The sequence below is a fragment of the Heterodontus francisci genome, chromosome 30 (assembly GCF_036365525.1).
Source record: "Heterodontus francisci isolate sHetFra1 chromosome 30, sHetFra1.hap1, whole genome shotgun sequence".
Lineage (NCBI taxonomy): Eukaryota > Metazoa > Chordata > Chondrichthyes > Heterodontiformes > Heterodontidae > Heterodontus > Heterodontus francisci.
The window spans coordinates 60,908,624-60,928,065 of NC_090400.1; the positions used below are offsets into that span (position 1 = coordinate 60,908,624).

At 48.1% G+C, this 19,442-nt stretch overlaps 1 protein-coding gene across 1 annotated transcript in view; it reads left to right on the forward strand.

Annotated features, from left to right (window-relative positions):
• The window catches only part of LOC137346452 (unconventional myosin-Ic-like), a 79,703-nt gene that overhangs the window by 52,426 nt on the left and 7,835 nt on the right, over nucleotides 1–19,442 (forward strand). The window contains exons 18-25 of the mRNA XM_068009901.1: nucleotides 541–654; nucleotides 5,220–5,296; nucleotides 6,556–6,624; nucleotides 7,144–7,228; nucleotides 16,455–16,614; nucleotides 17,323–17,406; nucleotides 18,507–18,600; nucleotides 19,047–19,102. Of these exons, the coding sequence (XP_067866002.1) occupies nucleotides 541–654; nucleotides 5,220–5,296; nucleotides 6,556–6,624; nucleotides 7,144–7,228; nucleotides 16,455–16,614; nucleotides 17,323–17,406; nucleotides 18,507–18,600; nucleotides 19,047–19,102 (739 nt within the window). The remainder of the gene's footprint in view (nucleotides 1–540; nucleotides 655–5,219; nucleotides 5,297–6,555; nucleotides 6,625–7,143; nucleotides 7,229–16,454; nucleotides 16,615–17,322; nucleotides 17,407–18,506; nucleotides 18,601–19,046; nucleotides 19,103–19,442) is intronic.

Below are 19,442 nucleotides of genomic sequence, written 5' to 3' on the forward strand. Positions count from 1 at the left end.
ATATATCATTGAGTAACAACAAAATATTTGAACTTTAGAAAATAGGCAAATATTGGTGATTGTTGCAGTGTGGAGTAAATTTTCCTCTGTATCTAACCCCGTGCTGTACCTGTCCTGGGAGTGTTTGATGGGGGACAGTGTAGAGGGAGCTTTACTCTGTATCTAACCCCGTACTGTACCTGTCCTGGGAGTGTTTGATGGGGACAGTGTAGAGGGAGCTTTACTCTGTATCTAACCGTGTGCTGTACCTGTCCTGGGAGTGTTTGATGGGGACAGTGTAGAGGGAGCTTTACTCTGTATCTAACCCGGTACTGTACCTGCCCTGGGAGTGTTTGATGGGGGACAGTGTAGAGGGAGCTTTACTCTGGTCACAATCAGTTCCAGCTCTGAATTGCTGTATCATAGATTGTGAGACATTCACAGTATGGTGTGATACAGAACGCTGGCATTACATGGAGTTGGAAGATTTGGACGGTGTGGCTCTGAACAGGTTTGCTTTTTCCAGTAACGGAAGCTTTGAACACTTGTTTCTTTCCACAGGTACAAATCCCTCTGTCCTGAAACGTGGCCCAATTGGAAAGGTCGGCCTTCCGACGGTGTGGCAACTTTGGTGCGACATCTTGGATACAAGCCAGAAGATCACAAGCTTGGCAGGTACGTTAAACATGTGAGTCGCAACAGTCAGAGCAAGAATACTACAAACAAACTCAACTTCAGTGGAACAGTGGAGGTGGAAACCACTGAGTGTCCAGGGAATAAAAACAAGAAATGCTGGAATCACTCAGCAGGTCTGGCAGCATCTGTGGAAAGAGAAGCAGAGTTAACGTTTCGGGTCAGTGACTCTTCATCGGAACTCCAGAGGACCTGTCCCAGTGAGAGTCAGCACCTTCAGGAACTGTCCACCAGTGAGAGTCAGCACCTTCAGGAACTGTATCCCAGTGAGAGTCAGCACCTTCAGGAACTGTATCCCAGTGAGTGTCAGCACCTTCAGGAACTGTCCACCAGTGAGAGTCATCACCTTCAGGAACTGTCCCCCAGTGAGAGTCAGCACCTTCAGGAACTGTCCACCAGTGAGAGTCAGCACCTTCAGGAACTGTCCACCAGTGAGAGTCAGCACCTTCAGGAACTGTCCACCAGTGAGAGTCATCACCTTCAGGAACTGTCCCCCAGTGAGAGTCAGCACCTTCAGGAACTGTATCCCAGTGAGAGTCAGCACCTTCAGGAACTGTCCACCAGTGAGAGTCATCACCTTCAGGAACTGTCCCCCAGTGAGAGTCATCACCTTCAGGAACTGTCCCCCAGTGAGAGTCAGCACCTTCAGGAACTGTCCACCAGTGAGAGTCAGCACCTTCAGGAACTGTCACCCAGTGAGAGTCAGCACCTTCAGGAACTGTCCACCAGTGAGAGTCAGCACCTTCAGGAACTGTCCACCAGTGAGAGTCAGCACCTTCAGGAACTGTCCACCAGTGAGAGTCATCACCTTCAGGAACTGTCCCCCAGTGAGAGTCAGCACCTTCAGGAACTGTCCACCAGTGAGAGTCATCACCTTCAGGAACTGTCCCCCAGTGAGAGTCATCACCTTCAGGAACTGTCCCCCAGTGAGAGTCAGCACCTTCAGGAACTGTCCACCAGTGAGAGTCAGCACCTTCACGAACTGTCCCCCAGTGAGAGTCAGCACCTTCACGAACTGTCACCCAGTGAGAGTCAGCACCTTCAGGAACTGTCACCCAGTGAGAGTCAGCACTTTCAGGAACTGTCCCCCAGTGAGAGTCAACACCTTCAGGAACTGTCACCCAGTGAGAGTCAACACCTTCAGGAACTGTCACCCAGTGAGAGTCAGCACCTTCAGGAACTGTCACCCAGTGAGAGTCAGCACCTTCAGGAACTGTCACCCAGTGAGAGTCATCACCTTCAGGAACTGTCCCCCAGTGAGAGTCAGCACCTTCACGAACTGTCACCCAGTGAGAGTCATCACCTTCAGGAACTGTCCCCCAGTGAGAGTCAGCACCTTCAGGAACTGTCCACCAGTGAGAGTCAGCACCTTCACGAACTGTCATCCAGTGAGAGTCATCACCTTCAGGAACTGTCCCCCAGTGAGAGTCATCACCTTCAGGAACTGTCCCCCAGTGAGAGTCATCACCTTCAGGAACTGTCCCCCAGTGAGAGTCATCACCTTCAGGAACTGTCCCCCAGTGAGAGTCATCACCTTCAGGAACTGTCCCCCAGTGAGAGTCAGCACCTTCAGGAACTGTCCCCCAGTGAGAGTCAGCACCTTCAGGAACTGTCCCCCAGTGAGAGTCAGCACCTTCAGGAACTGTCCCCCAGTGAGAGTCATCACCTTCAGGAACTGTCCCCCAGTGAGAGCCAGCACCTTCACGAACTGTCCCCCAGTGAGAGTCAGCACCTTCAGGAACTGTCCCCCAGTGAGAGTCAGCACCTTCAGGAACTGTCCCCCAGTGAGAGTCAGCACCTTCAGGAACTGTCCCCCAGTGAGAGTCAGCACCTTCAGGGACTGTCACCCAGTGAGAGTCATCACCTTCAGGGACTGTCACCCAGTGAGAGTCATCACCTTCAGGGACTGTCCCCCAGTGAGAGTCAGCACCTTCAGGAACTGTCCCCCAGTGAGAGTCATCACCTTCAGGAACTGTCCCCCAGTGAGAGTCATCACCTTCAGGAACTGTCCCCCAGTGAGAGTCATCACCTTCAGGAACTGTCCCCCAGTGAGAGTCATCACCTTCAGGAACTGTCCCCCAGTGAGAGTCAGCACCTTCAGGAACTGTCCCCCAGTGAGAGTCAGCACCTTCAGGAACTGTCCCCCAGTGAGAGTCAGCACCTTCAGGAACTGTCCCCCAGTGAGAGTCATCACCTTCAGGAACTGTCCCCCAGTGAGAGCCAGCACCTTCACGAACTGTCCCCCAGTGAGAGTCAGCACCTTCAGGAACTGTCCCCCAGTGAGAGTCAGCACCTTCAGGAACTGTCCCCCAGTGAGAGTCAGCACCTTCAGGAACTGTCCCCCAGTGAGAGTCATCACCTTCAGGGACTGTCACCCAGTGAGAGTCATCACCTTCAGGGACTGTCACCCAGTGAGAGTCATCACCTTCAGGGACTGTCACCCAGTGAGAGTCATCACCTTCAGGGACTGTCACCCAGTGAGAGTCATCACCTTCAGGGACTGTCCCCCAGTGAGAGTCAGCACCTTCAGGAACTGTCCCCCAGTGAGAGTCAGCACCTTCAGGAACTGTACCCCAGTGAGAGTCAGCACCTTCAGGAACTGTACCCCAGTGAGAGTCAGCACCTTCAGGAACAGTCCCCCAGTGACAGTCAGCACCTTCAGGAACTGTCCCCCAGTGAGAGTCAGCACCTTCAGGAACTGTCCCCCAGTGAGAGTCAGCACCTTCAGGAACTGTCCCCCAGTGAGAGTCAGCACCTTCAGGAGCTGTCCCCCAGTGAGAGTCAGCACCTTCAGGAACTGTACCCCAGTGAGAGTCAACACCGTCAGGACCTGGCCCCCAATGAGAGTCAGCACCTTCAGGAAATCTCCCCCAATGAGAGTCAGCACCTTCAGGAACTGTACCCCAGTGAGAGTCAACACCATCAGGACCTGTCCCCCTATGAGAGTCAGCACCTTCAGGAACTCTCCCCCAATGAGAGTCAGCACCTTCAGGGACTGTCCCCCAGTGAGAGTCAGCACCTTCAGGAACTGTCCACCAGTGAGAGTCAGCACCTTCACGAACTGTCCCCCAGTGAGAGTCAGCACCTTCACGAACTGTCCCCCAGTGAGAGTCAGCACCTTCAGGAACTGTCACCCAGTGAGAGTCTGCACCTTCAGGAACTGTCACCCAGTGAGAGTCTGCACCTTCAGGGACTGTCCCCCAGTGAGAGTCAGCACCTTCAGGAACTGTCCCCCAGTGAGAGTCATCACCTTCAGGGACTGTCCCCCAGTGAGAGTCATCACCTTCAGGGACTGTCCCCCAGTGAGAGTCATCACCTTCAGGGACTGTCCCCCAGTGAGAGTCAGCACCTTCAGGGACTGTCCCCCAGTGAGAGTCAGCACCTTCAGTTACTGTCCCCCAGTGAGAGTCATCACCTTCAGGGACTGTCCCCCAGTGAGAGTCATCACCTTCAGGGACTGTCCCCCAGTGAGAGTCATCACCTTCAGGGACTGTCCCCCAGTGAGAGTCATCACCTTCAGGGACTGTCCCCCAGTGAGAGTCATCACCTTCAGGGACTGTCCCCCAGTGAGAGTCATCACCTTCAGGGACTGTCCCCCAGTGAGAGTCATCACCTTCAGGGACTGTCCCCCAGTGAGAGTCATCACCTTCAGGGACTGTCCCCCAGTGAGAGTCATCACCTTCAGGGACTGTCCCCCAGTGAGAGTCAGCACCTTCAGGAACTGTCCCCCAGTGAGAGTCAGCACCTTCAGGAACTGTCCCCCAGTGAGAGTCATCACCTTCAGGGACTGTCCCCCAGTGAGAGTCATCACCTTCAGGGACTGTCCCCCAGTGAGAGTCATCACCTTCAGGAACTGTCCCCCAGTGAGAGTCATCACCTTCAGGAACTGTCCCCCAGTGAGAGTCATCACCTTCAGGGACTGTCCCCCAGTGAGAGTCATCACCTTCAGGGACTGTCCCCCAGTGAGAGTCATCACCTTCAGGGACTGTCCCCCAGTGAGAGTCATCACCTTCAGGGACTGTCCCCCAGTGAGAGTCAGCACCTTCAGGAACTGTCCCCCAGTGAGAGTCAGCACCTTCAGGGACTGTCCCCCAGTGAGAGTCAGCACCTTCAGGGACTGTCCCCCAGTGAGAGTCAGCACCTTCAGGAACTGTCCCCCAGTGAGAGTCAGCACCTTCAGGAACTGTCCCCCAGTGAGAGTCAGCACCTTCAGGAACTGTCCCCCAGTGAAAGCAGAAGAGTAGAATTGGACTGGAAAAATTTTGCCAGTTCCTTACTCGGGATGGGGGCAAAAACCGAGGACTCTGCTTTTGAGTGTGAAATGTGGTTATTAACCACCCCCTAAAGACAAACGCTGGACTGTGAATGTACCCATCACTGCTCTGTTCCTGACATAAGCAAGATTGGAAATTCTGCATCAAAAACAGAGCTCTGATCCCAGGCTAATTTCTCAGTTATGCATTGTGTGTCTATGGGCTGTGCCATGGAGAGTTCAGTCTCTGACCCCGATGAGCTCTTTATCTTATTTCATTTCATCTGCTTTTAAGGTCAAAGATTTTTATCCGTTTCCCGAAGACCCTGTTTGCCACTGAAGATGCTTTTGAGCTGCAGAAAAACACGATTGGTAAGTGTCCCGACGGGGCTCCTGTGAAGGGAAACTCTCTTGAGAACCCCCGTCTGACGATTTAATTCTGAGAGAAAAGCAATTACATGCAGTAATTGGTAGGTTTACTAGACGAATACCTGGCATGGGCTGGTTGTCTTCAGAGGTGAGATTGGACAGACTGTACTTGTATCCGCCGAAATTTAGAAGATTAAGACGTGACTTGATTGAAACATCTAAGATTCTGAGGGGTCTTGACAGGGTGGATGTGGTAAAGATGTTTCCTCTTGTGGGAGAATCTAGAACTAGGGGTCACTGTTTAAAAATAAAGGGTTGCCCATTTAAGAGAGAGATGAGGAGAAATTTTTTCTCAGAGGGTGGTGACTCTTTGGAATTCTCTTCCTCAAAAGGCGGTGGAAGTAGAGTCTTTGAATATGTTTAAGGCAGAGGTAGATAGATTCTTGATCAGCAAGGGGGTGAAAGGTTATCGGGGGTAGGTGGTAATGTGGAGTAATCAGTTCAGCCATGAACTTATTGAATGGCGGAGCAGGTTCGAGGGGCCGAGTGGCCTTTTCCTACTCCTAGCTCGTATGTTTGAATATTAAAATCTGCTTTTCACTTTCTGAACAGCGGCATTGTTGAACTTGGTCATTTTGGATTGGCTCATGAAATGTCCATGATATTCAACAACAATTTGCATTTATATAGCACCTTTAACATCATAATACATCCCAAGGCCCTTCACAAGAGCATTTTAAAATACAGTTTGACAGCAAGCTACATTGGGAGGTATTGGCACAGGTGACCAAATGCTGGTGAAAGGTAGGTTTTAAGGAGCCTCTGAAAGGAGAGCGAGGAGGCGAGTTTTAGGAAGGAAATTCCAGAGTTTTGGTGCAGACAGCTGAAGACACAGGCCACCAATGGTCAAGCGATTAAAATCAGGATTGCTCAAGAATTAGAGGAACACAGAGATCTCGGAGCGTTGTAGGATTGGAGGAGGTTACAGAGATAGGGAGACAGTGAGTCCATGGAGGGATTTAAACATGCGACTGAGGATTTTAAGCGCACCGTTTGATCACACTGTTTTGTGTAGTAGATGCAGCTTCAGCGTTTACTGGTGTTACTGATTCAGCTGAGCTCTGGCTGTGACTTTAAAAATGATTCCACTCCTAGGATTTTTGTTTATCCCTGAAGTGAAGCTGTTACTGGGGAGAGAAATGGACATTGTTGTGTGAGCCAAGGGATTCAGATCCATTTATTAAATTCCTTTCTTTCCTCAGTCACTAAGATCCAGGCTGAGTGGCGAGGATTCCATCAGCGACAGAAGTACCAGAAACAACGATCGTCAGGTAAATGTTGAATATCTGTTCATTAATCAAACCGAGAGACTGAGAATAACAATGTATGGTGATAGCCTCCAGGACCTGCTGTATAAACTCCCCAGAGTGTGCAAAGTGCCCCTGGTGTGAGTGAGTGTGCAAAGTGCCCCTGGTGTGAGTGAGTGTGCAAAGTGCCCCTGGTGTGAGTGAGTGTGCAAAGTGCCCCTGGTGTGAGTGAGTGTGCAAAGTGCCCCTGGTGTGAGTGAGTGTGCAAAGTGCCCCTGGTGTGAGTGAGTGCAAAGCGCCCTCGGTGTGTGTGATTGTGCAAAGCTCCTCGGTGTGAGTGATTGTGCAAAGCGCCCCAGTGGATGTTATTAACATGATTTCTGTTGTGCATTCATAGTTTTAAAAGGGCAGCTTACAGTTTCTAAAGATGAATGTAAATATTTTGCTGCCTCTTTTGGATCAGCATGCTTGGGACAGAACGATGTAGTGAGGTTCTTGGGCTTTGTGCTTTGACTCAGAGTTTTGATTTTTGTGTTTCTGAAGCAATTGCTATCCAGTCATGGTGGAGAGGGGAACTGGGCCGCAGGGTAGCTGCTCGCCGGAAGGATGCTGCTCTCACCATCCGCAGGTAAGGGATCTGTCTGCCCGGGGGGCGGTGGGTAAGAGCTCGCAAGGAATCATCTCCCAACTTCAGATGCTGCACAATAGATGCCCAAGTCTGTGTGCTTGTGTTCGTGATGCTTGAGCTCATAAAACAGTCCAGAACACAGCTAGGCGACTAGCTTTTGAAATCAAAGCTAAGAGTCAGGACCCATCAATATAAGATAGTCACTAATAAATCCAGTGGGGAATTCAGGAGAAACATCTTTCCCCAGAGAGTGGTGAGAATGTGTAACTCACTACCACAGAGAGTGGTTGATGTGAATAGTATCGATATATTTAAGGGGAGGCTGGATAAACACACGAGGGAGAAAGGAATAGAAGGATATGGTGATAGGGTGAGATGAAGTAGGTTGGGAGGAGGCTCATGTGGAGTATAAACATCAACATGGAGCAGATGGGCTGAATGGCCTGTTTCTGTGCTGGGAAGTCGATTATAAGACCAGAGACTCCTCCAGGTCTGTGCCCTCCAGCCCCACTAATCCCCATCCCCTGTGTGATTGCTGTGCCCAGTTTGCAGTCTGGTTCAAGGATGTGTTTATTTGGTGATTGGTCGTGGCCTGACTTTTGGCCCTCTCCATTCAGAGGAAAATGTCAGAAAATCCCAGCGGACGGAGAACAGCATCAAACTCCAGAAACAGCCAGCAGACAGAGAGGATCACTGTTATCAGCAGAGTGAGGGGTCTGCGGCACAGGTCACCTGGCAGTGAGCTGTTAACAGAAACCAATTAATGCCCAGAGTGGGGTCGCAGAGTGTGGAAGGAGATTTTGTGGGCTGACCAGCATCCCGATAACGATCACAAAGACAACGACACTCGATCACCATCACAAAGACAACTACACTCGATCACCATCACAAAGACAACTACACTCGATCACCATCACAAAGACAACTACACTCGATCACCATCACAAAGACAACGACACTCGATCACCATCACAAAGACAACGACACTCGATCACCATCACAAAGACAACTACACCCCATCACCATCACAAAGACAACTACACTCGATCACCATCACAAAGACAACGACACTCGATCACCATCACAAAGACAACTACACTCGATCACCATCACAATGACAACTACACTCGATCACCATCACAAAGACAACTACACCCGATAACCATCACAAAGACAACTACACCCCATCACCATCACAAAGACAACTACACCCGATAACCATCACAAAGACAACGACACTCGATCACCATCACTAAGACAACTACACCCGATCACCATCACAAAGACAACTACACCCGATCACCATCACAAAGACAACTACACTCGATCACCATCACAAAGACAACTACACTCGATCACCATCACAAAGACAACGACACTCGATCACCATCACAAAGACAACGACACTCGATCACCATCACAAAGACAACTACACCCGATAACCATCACAAAGACAACGACACTCGATCACCATCACAAAGACAACTACACCCGATAACCATCACAAAGACAACTACACTCGATCACCATCACAAAGACAACTACACTCGATCACCATCACAAAGACAACTACACTCGATCACCATCACAATGACAACTACACTCGATCACCATCACAATGACAACTACACTCGATCACCATCACAAAGACAACTACACTCGATCACCATCACAAAGACAACTACACCCCATCACCATCACAAAGACAACGACGCTCGATCACCATCACAAAGACAACGACACTCGATCACCATCACAAAGACAACGACACTCGATCACCATCACAAAGACAACTACACCCGATAACCATCACAAAGACAACTACACCCCATCACCATCACAAAGACAACTACACCCGATAACCATCACAAAGACAACGACACTCGATCACCATCACTAAGACAACTACACCCGATCACCATCACAAAGACAACTACACTCGATCACCATCACAAAGACAACTACACTCGATCACCATCACAAAGACAACTACACCTGATAACCATCACAAAGACAACTACACCTGATAACCATCACAAAGACAACTACACTCGATCACCATCACAAAGACAACTACACCTGATAACCATCACAAAGACAACTACACCTGATAACCATCACAAAGACAACTACACTCGATCACCATCACAAAGACAACTACACTCGATCACCATCACAAAGACAACTACACCCGATAACCATCACAAAGACAACTACACTCGATCACCATCACAAAGACAACTACACTCGATAACCATCACAAAGACAACGACACTCGATCACCATCACAAAGACAACGACACTCGATCACCATCACAAAGACAACGACACTCGATCACCATCACAAAGACAACGACACTCGATCACCATCACAAAGACAACTACACCCGATAACCATCACAAAGACAACGACACTCGATCACCATCACAAAGACAACTACACCCGATAACCATCACAAAGACAACTACACTCGATCACCATCACAAAGACAACTACACCCGATCACCATCACAAAGACAACTACACTCGATCACCATCACAAAGACAACTACACTCGATCACCATCACAAAGACAACGACACTCGATCACCATCACAAAGACAACGACACTCGATCACCATCACAAAGACAACGACACTCGATCACCATCACAAAGACAACTACACTCGATCACCATCACAAAGACAACTACACTCGATCACCATCACAAAGACAACTACACTCGATCACCATCACAAAGACAACGACACTCGATCACCATCACAAAGACAACTACACTCGATCACCATCACAAAGACAACTACACCCGATAACCATCACAAAGACAACGACACTCGATCACCATCACAAAGACAACGACACTCGATCACCAACACAAAGACAACGACACTCGATCACCATCACAAAGACAACGACACTCGATCACCATCACAAAGACAACGACACTCGATCACCATCACAAAGACAACGACACTCGATCACCATCACAAAGACAACGACACTCGATCACCATCACAAAGACAACGACACTCGATCACCATCACAAAGACAACTACACTCGATCACCATCACAAAGACAACTACACCCGATAACCATCACAAAGACAACTACACCCGATAACCATCACAAAGACAACTACACCCGATAACCATCACAAAGACAACTACACCCCATCACCATCACAAAGACAACTACACCCGATAACCATCACAAAGACAACGACACTCGATCACCATCACAAAGACAACTACACCCGATAACCATCACAAAGACAACTACACTCGATCACCATCACAAAGACAACTACACTCGATCACCATCACAAAGACAACTACACCTGATAACCATCACAAAGACAACTACACTCGATCACCATCACAAAGAGAACTACACTCGATCACCATCACAAAGACAACTACACTCGATCACCATCACAAAGAGAACTACACTCGATCACCATCACAAAGAGAACTACACTCGATCACCATCACAAAGAGAACTACACTCGATCACCATCACAAAGAGAACTACACTCGATCACCATCACAAAGACAACGACACTCGATCACCAACACAAAGACAACTACACTCGATCACCAACACAAAGACAACTACACTCGATCACCATCACAAAGACAACGACACTCGATCACCATCACAAAGACAACGACACTCGATCACCATCACAAAGACAACGACACTCGATCACCAACACAAAGACAACTACACTCGATCACCATCACAAAGACAACTACACTCGATCACCATCACAAAGAGAACTACTCTCGATCACCATCACAAAGAGAACTACTCTCGATCACCATCACAAAGACAACTACACCCGATCACCATCACAAAGACAACTACACCCGATCACCATCACAAAGACAACTACACCCGATCACCATCACAAAGACAACTACACCCGATCACCATCACAAAGACAACTACACCCGATCACCATCACAAAGACAACTACACCCGATCACCATCACAATGACAACTACACTCGATCACCATCACAATGACAACTACACTCGATCACCATCACAAAGACAACTACACTCGATCACCATCACAAAGACAACTACACTCGATCACCATCACAAAGACAACTACACTCGATCGCCATCACAATGACAACTTCAAGTGATTGAATCATGAGTAACTGCTGTTAGGGAATAACTCTGAATAGCTGAGTAAGTTACAAAAAGTGCAGGGAAAGGTCTTAGAGTTTTTAAAAATATAGTAGGTAGTGTTTTCTTTTTGGGGAATCAAGGTCCCGAGTGTAAATAATCTAATTTTTGGGTAGTTTAAGGGAGTAAATTAAGGGTAAGACATGACAAGTCAGCTCAGCAACATGGAGTGCTCCTCCAGTGCAATGTGGGAAGTCAGGGACACTTCCAGTGTCCAGGGTGAACACGTGTGCAGGAGGTGTCTCCAGCTGTAGCTACTCGAAATCCGCGCTTCGGATCTGGAGGGGCAGCTGGAGACACTGTGGAGCATTCGCAAGGCTGAGATCATCGTGGATAGCACGTACAGGGAGGTAGTCACATCGCAGGTAAAGACTGCACAGGCAGAAAGGAAATGGGTGACTGCCAGGCAGAGTAGAAGAACTAGGCAGGTAGTGCAGGAGTCCACTGGGTCCATCTCCCTCTCTAACAGATTTTCTGTTTTGGATACTGTTGGGGGAGATGGCTTCTCAGGGGACTGCAGCAAGAGCCACGTCTGTGGCACCATGGGTGGCTCAGCTGCAGAGGAGGGGAGGAAAAGGAGTGGGAGAGCTATAGTGAGAGGGGATTCGATTATAAGGGGTACAGATAGGCGTTTCTGTGGACGCAAATGTGACTCCAGGATGGTCTGTTGCCTCCTTGGTGCTAGGGTCAAGGATGTCACGGATCAGCTGCAGGACATTCTGAAAGGGGAGGGTGAACAGTCAGATCGTGGTTCACATTGGTACCAACGAGATAGGTAGAAAGAGGGATGAGGTCCTGCAACAAGAATTTAGGGAGCTAGGTAGAGGATTAAAAAACAGGAGTCCTGTGTACAGTTCTGGTCGCCACACTATAGGAAGGATGTGATTGCACAATGGAGGATAGAGAGGAGATTTACAAGGATGTTGCCTGGACTGGAGAATTTGTTATGAGGAAAGATTGGATTAGCTGGATTGTTTTCTTTGGAACTGAGGGAGCTGAAGGGCAACCGAATTGGTGTATAAAATTATGAGGGGTCTAGATAGAGTGGAGAGGAAGGCCCTATCCAACGTGGTTGAGGGGGCCAGGGAGCATAGTTTTAAGGTAAGAGGCAGAAGGTTTAGAGGGGATTTGAGGGGAAATCTTTTCACTGAGAGGGTGATAGAGGCAGAAACCCTCACAACATTTAAAAAGCACTTCGATATGCAGTTAGTGCTGTAATCTACAAGGCTACAGACCAACAGCTGGAAAGTGGGATTAAGCTGAATGGGATTTGTCCACTGGCGCAGACATGATGGGCCGAATGGCCTCCTTCCATGCTCTAAACTTCAGTGATTCCTGGATCACTGGGTCTGTTTCTGTCGAAGGTGGGACCTGTACAAGTTGGACGGTTTCACCTGAACAGAAACAGGACCAACATCCTTGCTGGGAGATTTGCTAGTGATGTTGGAGGGGTTTAAACTAATTTGGCAGGGGGATGGGATACAGAGTGGAGGTACAGTAGGGGGTGATGCACAGTCAAATATAGAAGAGAAACTGAGTCAGTCTGGAAGGCAGAGCAAATATAAACCTGTTAAGGCACAAGTGAAAAATGCAAGATTGGATTGCATCTATTTCAATGCAAGGAGTCTTACTAATAAGGCAGATCAATTGAGGGTGTTGATTAGCACATGGGATTATGTTATTATTGCTATCACAGAGACATGGTTGAGGGAGGGGCAGGACTGGCAACTCAATATTCCAGGGTATAGAATCTTCAGATGTGACAGGGGAGGGGTAAAAGAGGAGGTGGCATTGCACTGTTGATCAAGGAGTCAATTACTGCAGTAAGGAGGGATGATATCTTAGAAGGTTCCTCAAATGAGGCCATACGGGTAGAACTTAAAAACAAAAAGGGGGCAATCACTTGGCTGGGAGTGTACTACAGGCCTCCAAACAGTCAAGGAGAGATACAGGAGTAGATATGTAGACAAATCTGAGAGAGGTGTAAAAATAATAGGGTAATAATAGTAGGGGATTCAACTTCCCCAATATCAACTGGGATAGTCTTAGTGTAAAAGGCTTAAATGGGGCGGAATTCTTAAAATGCATCCAGGAGAGCTTTTTGAGCTAGTATTTATTTATTTTATTTATTTATTTAGAGATACAGCACTGAACCAGGCCTTTCGGCCCACCGAGTCTGTGCCGACCAACAACCACCCATTTATACTAACTGTCCAGTAATCCCATATTCCCTACCACCTACCTACACTAGGGGCAATTTACAATGGCCAATTTACCTATCAACCTGCAAGTCTTTGGCTGTGGGAGGAAACCAGAGCACCCGGTGGAAACCCACGTGGTCACAGGGAGAACTTGCAAGCTCCACACAGGCAGTACCCGGAATCGAACCCGGGTCCCTGGAGCTGTGAGGCTGCGGTGCTAACCACTGCGCCGCCCTATACGTAGAAAGTCCTATAAGAGAAGGGGCAGTACTGGACCCAATCCTAGGGAATGAAGCTGGATAAGTGGCAGAAGTGTCAGTGGGGGAGCATTTCGGGGATAGTGACCATAACTCTGTACGATTTAAGGTAGTTATGGAAAAGGACAAAAATGGACCAGAAATAAAGGTACTGAATTGGGGGAAGTCCGATTTCAATATGATAAAACAGGATCTGGCCAAAGTGAACTGGGAGCAGCTACTTGTAGGAAAGTCGACATCAGACCAGTGGGAGTCATTCAAAGAGGAAATAGTGAGAGTTCAGAGCCAACATGTACCCATTAAGGTGAAGGGTAGGACCAACAAGTCCAGGGAACCCTGGATGTCAAGGGATACAGAGGATTGGATCAGGAAAAAAAGGGAGGCTTAAGGCAGATTCAGAGGGCTGAAAACAGTGGAGGCCCTAGAGGAGTATAGAAAGTGTAGGGGGGTACTTAAAAAAGTAATTAGGAGAGCGAAGAGGGGGCTTGAAAAAACACTGGCGGGCAAGATAAAGGAAAATCCTAAGGCATTTTATAAGTATTTTAAGGGCAAGAGGATAGCCAGGGAAAAATTAGGGTCCATTAAGGACCAAAGTGGCAATCTGTGTGTGGAGCCGCAGGACATAGGTGAGGTTTTAAATGATTACTTTTCATCTGTGTTCACTACGGAGAAGGACGATGTAGGTGTAGAGATCAGGGAGGGTGATTGTGATATACTTGAACATATTAGCATTGAAAGGGAGGAAGTATTAGCTGTTTTAGCGGGCTTAAAAGTGGATAAATCCCCAGGCCCAGATGAGATGTATCCCAGGCTGTTATGTGAGGCAAGGGAGGAGATAGCAGGGGCTCTGACACAAACTTTCAAATCCTCTCTGGCCACAGGAGAGGTACCAGAGGACTGGAGGACAGTGAATGTGGTACCATTATTCAAGAAGGGTAGTAGGGATAAACCAGGTAATTACAGGCCAGTGAGTCTAACATCAGTGGTTGGGAAACTATTGGAAATAATTCTGAGGGACAGAATTAATCTCCACTTGGAGAGGCAGGGATTAATCAGGGATAGTCAGCATGGCTTTGTCAGGGGGAGATCGTATCTAATAAACATGATTTTTTCGAGGAGGTGACTAGATGTGCAGATGACAATAAAGCATTTGATGTAGTCTACATGGACTTCAGTAAGGTTTTTGATAAGGTCCCAAATGGGAGATTGGTTACGAAGGTAAGAGCCCATGGGATCCAGGGCAATTTGGCAAATTGGATCCAAAATTGGCTAAGTGGCAGGAGGCAGAGGGTGATGGTCGAGGGCTGTTTTTGCGATTGGAAGCCTGTGACCAGTGGTGTACCACAGGGATCGGTGCTGGGTCCCTTGCTGTTTGTAGTGTACATTAATGATTTAGATGTGAATATAGGAGGTATGATCAGTAAGTTCGCAGATGTCACGAAAATTGGTGGTGTCGTAAATAGTGAGGAGGAAAGCCTTAGATTACAGGATGATATAGATGGGCTGGTAAGATGGGCAGAGCAGTGGCAAATGGAATTTAATCCTGAGAAGTGTGAGGTGATGCATTTTGGGTGGACTAACAAGGCAAGGGAATATACAATGGATGGTAGGACCCTAGGAAATACAGAGGGTCAGAGGGACCTTGGTGTACTTGTCCATAGACCACTGAAGGCAGCAGCACAGGTAGATAAGGTGGTTAGGAAGGCATATGGGATACTTGCCTTTATTAGCTGAGGCATAGGATATAAGAGCAGGGAGGTTATGATCGAGCTGTATAAAATGCTAGTTAGGTCACAGCTGGAGTACTCATTCAAGAAGTATTTAGATGAGCACTTGAAATACCATAACATACAAGGCTACGGGCCAAGTGCTGGAAAATGGGATTAGAATAGTTAGGTGCTTGATGGCCGGCACAGACATGATGGGCCGAAGGACCTGTTTCTGTGTTGTATGACTCTATGACTCTAACTACACCCGTTAACCATCACACGGGACAACTACACCTGCAAGTTCCCCTCCGAGTCACACACCATCCTGACTTGGAACTATAATCGCCGTTCCTTCACTGTCGCTGGGTCAAAATCCTGGAACTCCCTTCCTAACAGCACTGTGGGTGTACCTACCCCTCATGGACTGTAGCGGTTCAAGAAGGCAGTTCACCACCACCTTCTCAAGGGCAATTAGGGATGGGCAATAAATGCTGGCCTGGCCAGCGACACCCACATCTCATGAATGAATTAAAAAAAAAGGATAACCATCACACAGGACAATTACACCCAACCAGACTGAAACTTCTCACACTTAATATTGTGAGCTGGTTTATTAGTGCCATGTGCAGACATTCTAAAGCCTATTCATACATTTGAATCTACGGTTATATGTGATGGATTGGGAGGGGAAGGGTGGGTCGTACAGGAGCTGTGTTGGGGCCATAGATTCCTTAAACTGGCTGCATTCGGCCCAGCTTGTAATGGCTGTGCTGTGCAGCTCTTTGAGCTCCTCCCACTCTCGGCTGTTGTAATGTTCTCGCTAATTTAATGAGAATATATTTCTGTCTGTCTCACCATCAGATTTATCAAGGGATTCATTCACCGACACAGAGCACGCTGTCCAGAGAACGAGTACTTCCTGGATTATGTCAGGTACTCCTTCCTGATGAAGCTGAAGCGCAATCTGCCAAAGAATGTTCTGGATAAATCCTGGCCTGTGGCCCCCCCAGCACTCTCCGAGGTAAGGCAGCTGGTCCTGAGCAGACAGGAGTCACGTGTGTTTCTAACTTGTGATGTCCGTGATTAGACCACAACATGCACAAGATCAGGGGGAGGCCATTCAGGTCCTCAAGCCTGTTCTGCCATTTAGTTAGATCACAGCTGATCTGTATCTTAACTCCAAATGCGCACCTAGATTCCGTAACCTTTAATACTCTTACTTCACAAAAAATCATCAATTTCAGTTTGAGATTTTCATTTGACCCCCAACTGTTCTGGTGGAAAGTCAGATTTGTTGCATTTTATTTTATCGCCCTCTCCACACACCCCCACCAAGCCCTTTAGATCTGTGGTAATTTGCCTAGTGGGGAAAGTCTGGCTCTCACTGCACATGGCTGCATTCTGCCTTCGGTCACTTCATTGAGTGATGTGCTTCAGTTTCAGTCGGAAAGGGTTGGTCAGTTGCCAGTTTGCTGTGTCAGAGGAGACTCAATAACTCACATACACTGAACGCAATCTGGGAGTCTTAATGTTCGTAGTGCAACAGTTACTAAACTGTCACCTTTAGTAAAAATACAAGGAATTCTTGCACACGAACCTACAACACTGACCATACTTAAAAAAGTACTTCATTGACTGAAAAACACTTTGGGGACATCCTGAGGTTGTGAAAGGTGCTGTATAAATGCAAGTCTTTCTTTTAACTATGTGCTCCCGTGTTGTTTTCCAGGCCTCAGAGCTGCTCAGAGAGATGAATATGCAGAACATGGTGCAGACTTACTGCAAGAGAATTACTCCAGAGTGGAAACAGCAGGTAGAGAGTGAGAAAGAATTATTCTGTCAGTACAGTGAACATTCTTACAGACTTGTCAAGCAACAAGCTGCCTCTGCTTTCTGAGATGTTCTTATTTTATTCTTTCTTGGGATGTGAGCATCTCTGGCAAGGCCAGAATTTATTTCCCATCTCTAGTTGCACTGGTTTGAACAATTGAGTGGCTTAAGAGGGCAGTTAAGAGTTAACCACATTGATGTGGGACTGGAGTCACGTTTCAGCCCAGATCGAGTAAGGACAGCAGGTTTCCTTCCCTAAAGATACATTAATGAACCGATTGGGTTTTTGCAACAATCTGAGCTTCATGCTCGCTCTTACTGATACCGGCTTTTATTTTCAAATTGCCTTTCAATTGAATTGAGCCTGTTCTGCAGGAACTGAAGGAGTTTGTTCAGTGCCTTGAGCCTTCTCTGGTGGGATTTGAGCTCTGGATTAATAATCCTGTGATATAACCGCTACACAATCATATTCACACCACAGGTTGGGAGGATGTGTGTCAGTAACTTGCTGCTGTCTGCAATGTGATTATGGGGCAAAGCCCAGTTTGTCCCAACACACTGGTTCACTCACGATTGAATGGCCAAGCCTCCTGGGCTGCTCACATGCACCATCTAGTGGTCAGTCACAAAGCAGCAATGGTAGCAGACAGTGCCATTCAGCCCCTCGAGCCTATTCTGTCATTCATTTAGATCATGGCTGATCAGTACCTTAACTCCATTTACACACCTCGGTTCCATAACGCTTAATATCATTGCTTAAAAAACAATCTATCAATCTCATTTTGAAATTTTCAATTGACCCCCAGTCACAGCAGCTTTCTGGGGGAGAGAGTTCCAGATTCCCACTCCCCTTTGTGTGAAGAAGTGCTTCCTGACATCACCCCTGAACGGCCTGGCTCCAATTTGAAGGTTATGGCCCCTTGTTCTGGACTCCCCCCCCCCCCACCTGAGGAAATAGTTTCTCTCTCGACCCGATTCAATCCTTTATTTCTCTGGCTCATCCGATTAAAGCTCATTTTGATGAACTTTCTTCAGTTATATCCTGACCGTCTAACTGAATGATCTCTTTCTCTTTTTAACCAGCTGGACCAGAAAGTTGTAGCAAGTGAAGTGTTCAAGGATAAAAAAGACAATTATCCCCAAAGTGTTCCCAAGCTGTTTGTCAACTCCAGGATTGGTAAGTTACAGCATCACCAAGCATGTGCAACGATCAGAGCAGATCATGTGGAGGTAGAAGGGTGTGGGTGAGGGGAGGAGGTGGGGAGGGGGTGTGGGGCTGGGCTGGGGGGAGGGGCCGGGGGAGGTGGTGTGGGGCCAGGCTGGAGGTAGGGGCGGAGGGGCTGGGTGGGAGGGGCTAGGAAGGGTGGGGAGGGGCCGCGGGTGGTGCTGGGGGTGGTGGGGAGCGTGGGGAGGGGCCGGGGGAGGTGGGGAGGGGCCGGGGTGTGGGGCCAGGCTGGGGGTAGGGGCGGAGGGGCTAGGAAGGGTGGGGAGGGGCCGTGGGTGGTGCTGGGGGTGGTGGGGAGCATGGAGAGGGGGAGGGGCTGTGGGAGGTGGGGAGGGGCCAGGGGAAGGGGAGTGGGAGGGGCCGTTGTTTACTGTTGACATGTTTTCTTTCTCTTTCAGCAACAAATGAGATCAATGCCAAAGTACTGCAGGTTATAGAAAGTGATAATATCAAGGTAAATGTGACCAACTGTTTGCCATCAAACCCGGGGCTGTGAGAACTTTCTGATAGCTTATCCCCAGTTGAAAAATAGATTGGCAGCACAGGCTTGGGAAACAGTTAAAATTGTAGAAATGAAGTTTTAATATATGGCCAATGAGTGAGAGAAGTTTCTCCAGTTACAACAACAATTTCCATTTGATGAGAACCTGTGTATCTCCAATTAATGCAGTTTCTGTTGGTGACTTTCTCAGAGAAACGAGGGAACATTTCTTCAGAGAGGATGGTGAAAATCTCAAACCCCCTGAAAAGGCTGTGGATGCTGGGGGGAGCTTTCAGACTGACCTTGGTCGTGT